Below are 9,134 nucleotides of genomic sequence, written 5' to 3'. Positions count from 1 at the left end.
CTCATTGACTTGTATAATGTAAATACAAGCAACTAATTGTCTAATGTATTTCAATAAAGACGGAAAAAAAAACCTAAAACAAGTGAAAGAAAGGAAACAATATTAGAGCATACACCAGTGAATCTGAAAAGAGAAAAATCAATGAAACAAAAATCTGCTTCTTTGAAATTATTAACAAAACAATAAACCTCTATCCAGGCTGATGGGAGCGGGAGAGGACACAAATTTCCAATAGCAGGAACATAAGAGGGACATCATTACTTATCCCATAAACATCTCTATGCCCATAAATTTGATGACTTAAATGAAATGAAACAATTCTCTGAAAGACAAACTATAAACATTCACTCAAGAAGAAAAAGATATCCTGAAGATCCCTATAATAAACAAAGAAATAAAATTTATAGCTCAAATCTCCGGGCCCAGTTGGTTTAACTGGCGAATTCTGTCACACATTTAAGGAAGAAATGATACTAATTCACTATCTCTTCAAGATCACATAAGAGGAAGGACACTTCTCAACTCATTTTATGAGGCCAGCATTATACTAATATCAAGCCAGACAAAGATATTACAAGAAAAGTATAGACCAATATCCCTCATGAACAAAGATGTAAAAATCTTCAATAAAATATTAGCAAATTGAATCTGGAAATATATTAAAGGGATAATACATTTTAATGATGGGGGTTCATCTCAGAAATACAAGGCTGGTTTGACATTCGAAATCAACAGAAGTCATTCACCAGATTAAATGACTCAGTAGAAAACATGATCATCTCAATAAATGCAGAAAAAAGCATTAAAATAATTCAACATCCAAGAGTGAAAAAACCCAACAGCCTAGGAAGAGAATGAAACTCTCTTAGCCTAATAAAATGTATGTATGAAAAACCGACAAGTAACATCATTCTTAATGGTGAGACTGAACACTTTTACCCTGAGATTAGTAATAGGGCAAGGATGTCCTCTTCTCACTATTCTATAGAACACCATCATGGATGTCCTAACTAACATAATAATGCTCGAAATAAAAGGCATGTCAAAGGGACAGTGGAACCAATATAAATGATCTCCCAAAGGCTAAAACTGGAGCAATTTGATAGTACTAGATTATACTCCAAAGAATAAAATACATATCCATGAGTCCCTACTGATAGATATAAATACTTGAATAAATAAATGGGAGATGGGAGAGAAGGGATAAATCTTTCTTACAGAAGAATTCCAAATAATGTAAGAATTCCAAATAATGTGTGTAGATATTCCCCTCCCTAGGAGGTGGAGCTTAATTCTCCTCTCCTTGAATGTAGGCTGGTCTTAGTGACTCAACTTCTGAAGAACAGAGTGTAGAAAAGGAAAAACAAGAACTTTACAGGGTTTAGGAAACCTGGCCAGATACCAACTGAAACAAGTCACTAAGGTCAACATCACCAGTGATGTCATGTTGATATAATGCACCCTCTTCCCTAAAACCCATAATCACAGTCAAAACAAAGAAAACATCAGACAAGCCCAAATCAAAGGACAGTCTATAAAATAACTTACCAGTACTGTTCAAATGTTTCAAGGTTATGAAAAACAAGGAAAAACTAAGGAACTGTCACGGATTAGAAGAGATTAAGGAGACATGACAACTAAATGCAATGTGAGATCTTGGATTGAATTCTGGAACAGAAAAAGGATGTAAGTGGACAAACTGGTGAAATATGAATAAATTTTAAGGTCAAATTAATAGTATTTTACTAATGTTAACTTCTTAGTTGACAAATGTGCCATGGTTATGTTAACATTGGGGGAAGCTGAGTAAAGGGTATATAGAAACTCTGTACTACCTTTGCAATTTTCCTACAAATCTAAAATTATTCTGATATAAAAAGTTTATTTAAAAAACAAATTAAAATGTCTGGTACTTCTCATCTCATTCAGACTAGAAGCCAAAGTCTCTACAAGGGCCTACAAGGCCCTATATTATCTGATTCCTTCTCCACTACTTCTCAGATCTTATCTATTGTGTTTGTTGAATAAATGAACGAATGACCCTCTAAAACAAAGAAACCTATGTCTGACAAATCATCAGAATCATATGGGGAATTTTTTAAAATGCAGATTCCAAAGGCAGGGAGAATGAAATTGTCATCCACTACAGTACAATAAAACGATAATAAAATAATTAAAAATAATAAAATATGTAGTAATGAATGTGGCTTTCAAATACTAAGATGATAAAATAGGAAAAAAACTAATGTCTCTAATTAGTCAATAGGGCTTTTTGAATGATGTGAAATTTTGGTATTTTTTAATAGTAATAGGAAAAACATAAATGAGAAAGAGAGGGCAATGTAAGACATGCTAGAGGCCAGAGTAAATCAAATCAGCATGTCAAGCAAATAACCACAAAAGTATACCAATCATCCAGAAGGTACCTTTGTTCAGAAGAGGAAGGAAGTCAGGTGCTTTTTCCCGAAAAACCCTTTGAGCATCCTCAGCTTTCATTGACACTTCCTTTGTCTGAACTAGGAAAAAGCCTTTACCAACCATCTGTGGAAAACAAAGTTTCATTTAAATTTTAAAATGACCCGAGATTAAAAAAACAATATTTTCCCAGTCTAGTATTTTCCTGCATAAAATGTAACAGCATGCTAATTTTTGTTTTAGTTACGACTCTAATTCAGGGTGTCTGCTCTAACAGGTTTTCACATATACAAGATTCTTTCTTCTGGATGGGTGGTTCTGGTTAAGAATTAGTACTACAATGCCTATTGTTAAGATTAAGGGTCAGATAAACGTAAATGATCTCTCAAAATTTAAAATATAATTTAAAAATTTTTTTGACTGAAACTAACAGATGGAAGGTTTAGTTGGGTAATACTACAAAATGTCCAATGAGAGGAGAATGGTTAAGTAAATTATGACACATCGACATGATAAAATACCATAGTTCATTAAATATAACAAATAATAAAATGGGAGAAAGCTTATATAATTTTAAAAAGCATGATATAAATTTATAGACTATAGCACAATAATGATAGATTACATTTATGGAGTACTTACTATGTACCAGGCAGTATTTTTTTGTACCAGGTAGTTTTTATGTACTTTAAGTGTATAATATGTTTAACTCTCTCATGAGGTAGATACTATTATTACTATTGTGCCCTATTATTATTAGGGCACAAAATGGTTAAGAAACCTGCCCAAGGTCATATAACTATTACATAACAAAGCTGTGCTACAAACCCAAATAATCTGATCACAGACCTAATAAATTAAAAATTATTCCTAAAAACTATTCAAAGTACAGTACATTATGATTTTTAAACTTATTTCTACTCTTTATTTCTATAGTTTTCTGCAAAGAGTACATGTTAATTTTTAAAATAGTTATTAAAGTAGTTTTTAAAAATGCAGTCATTCAACCATTTAATTTTTAGCAAAGTCTATTGAGTTTTGAATAGAAAAGTAACATATGCTCAATATAGTACATTTGAAAAACAAAAAATAGAAACAGAAATATCAATCAAGGTGCTACCATACAAAAATGCCACTGCCATATAGGTATACACACTCCCTGTTACCACCCCCCGCAGTTTACTTTAGCCCCCATTACAGAAATAATACATGTTTATCGTAAAATCCATAGAACTACAAAAAAAGTATACCCTTCTTTTAATCTGCTTAAGAATAACCGTAACTGTTAACATTTTAGTATATATAATTTTCCAGACTTATCTACTTAAAAAAATCAGACACATAATCTATAAATTTTCACTTACTTGACTGTGAATTTTCCAGCTATTCTATAAAATCAGTTTCAATGGCTGATAGTATTTCATCCTATGACTACATTATTCCATACCATTCCATCAAATTGGATTCAAACTCAAATTCTTTTTCATAGCCCTCAATGCTACCTCAGAAAAAAGAAACATACATAAAATCGTAGCAGAAAATTACATGGACATCACTGCCAGATGATGACTGCAAAGTTACTAAAATATCAGAAATCCTACATCTGTTTCTAATTTTCTAGACTGCTCGTTACCTCTCATTTTATAGTCAGACACATAAACTGACAAAAGATGATTAATTCAATATATTACCTAAAAACAATGAACTATGAAACTTTATTTGAATATTTCATTGCAGATATTTGCAGAGACTTTTTTTCATGAAAATTCTTCTACTTTTAAAGACTTGAAAATAGTGGTAACTACCCAACTTAAATTATGCAATACTATACTTCTAAACAATTCAAACTATGTTTAATCTATTCTGTGTATATCTGTGATATAGGTTAAGAGCCAGCAAGAAATCTGATTTTCAGGTGAGAAAACTAAGCCCCAGTAACTTCTTTTGACTCCCTATTGAATGTTTTCTGCTTTACCCAGCTTTTCTGGACTTCCTACTCTCTTAAGTTTTATACTTCCTATCTCAAAAAACCATTATGCATATTTAATTTATAGAAATAATGTGAAACAAAATTCTATAATACTTGTAGGGTTTAACAAAACCAGAATTAGCAATCGCAGTTTCATTCTAAGTTGTCCTAAGAAATTTGTGTTATAATACAAGAAAGACTCATTTTATTTTTTCCATCTCAGAATTAACTAGCTTCTACACATATTTTCCTAGGAACTTGAGCTTCATTTTAAAAAAATATGTAATCTCTCTTCTTTTTGTTCTATTTTCATTCCTTGTGATTTCAGAATTCAATAGGATAACTCTAGCCAAAAAGTCCCAGGGTTTTTCCTTCTAGGCTGAAGAGTAGTTTATCTGCTTTGACTCCATGCACTTTTGGTTACACTCCTGCTCCACCAGGCATTTATCAACTTCCTTTACCACTGAGGCAGCATAGTAGCTTCAAGCTTAAGGGTTAAGATGTGGCCTGCAAAGCCACACTGCCGGGATTTAAGTCATGGCTCTGCTGTTTACCAGCTGAATGACCTTTTGCAAGTTATTTACCCTCTCTGTGGCTCATTTCCCTTATCTGTAAAAAGAAATAATGACATCTATTTCATAGGTTGTTCTGAATTGAGTTAATTCATTTAAATCCCTTACCATAGTACTTGGTATAAACACTATATAAATGTTAGAAAAAAGCTTATTGAATTGTACTATATATAAATGCAGGCAACTAGTTGTCTGTTATATTTCAATAAAGATGAAAAAATGTTAGCTATTATTATTATATTTTTATTTGTTTTAAATTATTTTGTATTCCAGAAGGACATCTAAAGGACCTCACTCTTCCTGGTTATACTGCTTTTAAGGGTACACGACAATCCCATTTTACACATTAGATACCAAAGGTTAAAAGGTTAAGAATGTCTGATGACTCATGAAGAAAGAGTGTTTGTTTTGATGGCTTTTTTCTTTAAACATGCTGTATATTCTTTATGTCCACTGTTCATTACCTACCAAAAGGAGTTAAACCTGAATAATTACATCTTTTGAAATCTGTATGTTGAGTTTTAAAAAATCAGCATATAATGAAAATATTTTCCTCTCAGATGTTAGATTAATGTGTTATTAGATAGCTCCAAGGCTAGAAACATTTTTTCTATATCTTACCAGATTCATATGATACTTTCATCAGATTGGTATAATCAAAAACGAAAATATCAAAGTCTTAAAATTATACTTCGGCTTCTGTTGTTTTGAAAACTAGACCTCAGATATACTTTGTAGATTTCAGACATGGGTTTTCTACATTGTAGTATGTAAAGCTACAGAGAGATAGTTATTTTTAGTTTTTTTCCCCCCTAAAATTGTTCCTTTTGACAGAACTGTTACGACTTTTAAAAATTCCTTTAAAAAATAGACTTGCTGAGTTTTCCATTCACTTCTCTATTTCTAGAAGCTTGATTTTCAAATACAAACAGGCTCTTCCTGAAGAACATCTGATTAATGGATAACCAATACATCATATTGTTGCCTCCCCACTGGAGCACCCATCAACACAGGTTCCCATAACCTCTACATCCCATTATTTTTCAAGTGGATGCTGCTACCCAAAAAATCCTTGTCTACTCAGAAACTCACCTGCTCATGAGCTCACAACCTCCACTATCCCAGCTCCCACCTCATTCTTCTCCACCAACCTCCCCTTCATGGCAATAGAGCAAAGGACAATAAAAAAAGGTAATGTGGAGGTTGCTTTCACAGTCACCAGGGTCCAAAAGTTGTCTTTCCTAAAACTCCAAATAAATTTCCCTACTAAATAATTATAAAAGGTCATGCTTTACTATTCAGTACTACTTTTGTGAGCTTCTGTGGAAGTCATTTATTATAAAGAAGTTCTTTGAGGGCAGAGAATTTTATCAATGTATCTCCACCCCCAGCACATGCTATATTTCAACAGCTCTAAGTTGCCATTAATTGTATGATGCATTTCAGATAGCAAAAATATGCAAAAACAAATTTGCATCCTATAATTGAAATGGAGTAACTTGCACATAATAAGTGCCTAATAAATGCATACTGAATTGAATTATATTTTAATAAGCTTCTTTGGGAAAGTATTTTGAGGCCTAAGAAACCAGCTTACAGATAAATCTGTAGGGGACAGAGGACTATAACTTAAGGACTGCCTATATTTCCAATAGCCAATTTGAAAAAAATGGAAGTTCTCTGGAAAGTGGTGTGTTTCTATTTAGGTATATGTCTGTATCTCTTCTCTCTCTCCTTACCTCATCAATTAGTTTCCTGGCATTTGCAATAGTATAATCACCAGCAAATAATACCACTAAGCATGATTCATCACTGCTCTTCTGTCTCTGACCCCGGGATATGGGTACGATACTTCTGTTGGCTTCTGTGGAAACACGGACAGCTTTGAGCTCTTCGGTAGTAGGTAGAGGAACATGGTCCTGAACTACAGCATCTTCTGGAAGAAGGCTCCAGTTGAGTTCTCCTGACACAGGTGTAAAGTCATGGATATTACTCCAGGTATTATTGAAGATACTTAACCCTGCATCTTTGAACTGGAAAGCCAATTCAGGGTAGTACCATTGAAAACAGCCGAACTTGATATTTGTGGAAGACTCAATAATGGGTTGAGTAGCACAGCACAAAAAGACTTCCAGCTTTCTACAGTCACGCACACGAAACTGTTGGCAGGCTAGTGCACACTTGCAATCTCTGCAATTCCGGAAAAACACGCTGCCTTTCACGGGTCCCAGAAAAATGATGCAGTTAGTGCAGTCGTCAATAGTAACTGTAGCAGAGTGATCAAAAATATAGATGTTACAGTTCTCACAGTCTTGAATGAGAAACTGTTGTCCTGCCACCTTCCCAGGTAAGCGACCTACTGTTTCATCTTTCAGCCCACTGAATGTATAGTCTTTTGGATCAACCTGCAGGGACAAAACACAGAGCTTTAGTGTTATTAACAGTATTTAACAAATACTGATTGTTGAGTGCCATGCAGAATTCTTAGTGCTAAAATAATACGTTCCTACTTTGACTTTGCAACATAGTAAGAAAATGAACGGGACAAATTTTTTCCCAATAAATAAAAGGCAAGGGGGGGGAAAGGTAGAGGAAACTGTTATAGATAAGGAAAGACTCAAGGACATATCAACCAATGTGTGGACATTGTTTAGATCCTGTTTCAACATACCAACTGTAAAAACACTTTTTTGAAACAATTGAGAAAATTCTCACACAGACACACAGTATACTAGATAATATTAAGGAATATTTCAGCTCTGACTCTTTTTCTTTTTCTGATGCTTCACTTTAAAACTTGTGCTTCTTTAAAAACTTCTGAAATTGGAAATACACCCAGATTGAAATACATTTATTTATCCTTCCATAAATTGATGAATGGGTCTTAGTTTATAAATCCTGACTGATTTCTGCAATATGCTCCAGAAAATGGAAAAACCTTAAGGTACAAGAATCATGAGATGTCAGAACTGGCATGTACAAATTTGATTCAAACATTTATTGAGCTATTCATACAATGTAATTTTTCAAATTTCACCATTTCCATACTTAGATAGTGTAAACTAAAGCTAACATAAGTTTTTAAAACCATATGCCTGGAATCTATTAGATTATTTTTTAAATTTTAACTGACCTATCAAAATATAGTCACTAAAAGGCCATTTTGATTTTTCCAAGTTACTTTTGAATCTACTTATACTGTTTTACCTCATGCAAAACTATTCATGCAGCAGAAACAGGCTCCCATAGATACAGTATGTAAAAATTCAATAATTTAATCATCTGAATCATCAGCAAACTAGCTTAATATGACTTATTCAATATAGCATGATAAGTGTACTTATCTAGTTTTATATAACGTATTAGAAGGAGTACTGGTCTGCAGCATGAGGCAACAAAAGAGGCACTTGTTTTTTAGTCTTATTTTGTCACTTATGAGCAACATGATCTTGAAAAAGGCACTTTAACTTTCTGGATCTTCAGTCATTCAGCCATTTGAACACCCAATATGAGCCAGACATTATTTTAGGCACTAAAATGAACATGACCAACTTTTTCCATAAAAGAAGTAAAACACAAATCTAAACATGATTTAAAAATGACCTGGCTATATAATGAGAAATGTTCCGAATATTCTGGAAATACATAGGAGGGACATTTGGGGCAGGGGAGGCAGGGGAGGTAGGAGAGTAAGACTTCCTGTACAAAGTGAGAATGAATAAGCTGGAGTTCACCAGGTAAAATGGGTGGGAGCAGAGGATCCTCCCTTCCCATGCCAGATGAAAGTGATACTGGAATGGAAGCAGATAAAGCTAGAGAAGTAGGCAGGGGCTCTATTATAAAGCTTAGAAGTTATCTATGGGCAATAGGCTACTACAAAAGGATTATTCTGGTAAGAATAAGGAAAAGTAGAACATGAATCTCAGAGGGTGTTGCAGTCATCTTATTTATTAGGGAAGAGGAAGATGGGTTTAAGGCTGAAGGATGTGTCAAAAATGATTCCTAGTTCTCTAGTCCAGTGTTTTCCAACACAATCCACACTAGTACAATCTTCAGTACAGCCCAATACACATAATTATGAGTATCTGTGCATGCACACATACCAAGGAATTAAAATTTCACAAAATAATACATATCCTTATTTTGTATTAAGGCCCCTGTTATTTTCTATTACCCTA

General features: G+C 33.5%; 1 protein-coding gene across 1 annotated transcript in view; it reads right to left on the bottom strand.

Annotated features, from left to right (window-relative positions):
• The window catches only part of RP2 (RP2, ARL3 GTPase activating protein), a 30,834-nt gene that overhangs the window by 9,529 nt on the left and 12,171 nt on the right, over positions 1–9,134 (bottom strand). Inside the window, exons 2-3 of the mRNA XM_011380046.2 lie at positions 6,696–7,361; positions 2,427–2,541 (exon numbers count right to left, since the gene is read on the bottom strand). Coding sequence (XP_011378348.1) covers positions 2,427–2,541; positions 6,696–7,361 — 781 coding nt within the window. The remainder of the gene's footprint in view (positions 1–2,426; positions 2,542–6,695; positions 7,362–9,134) is intronic.

This window comes from Pteropus vampyrus, unplaced genomic scaffold, assembly GCF_000151845.1.
Source record: "Pteropus vampyrus isolate Shadow unplaced genomic scaffold, Pvam_2.0 Scaffold387, whole genome shotgun sequence".
NCBI classification, from domain to species: domain Eukaryota; kingdom Metazoa; phylum Chordata; class Mammalia; order Chiroptera; family Pteropodidae; genus Pteropus; species Pteropus vampyrus.
The sequence above is the reverse complement of the archived record's forward strand: the minus strand, read 5'-3'. Positions and strand labels throughout refer to the sequence as shown.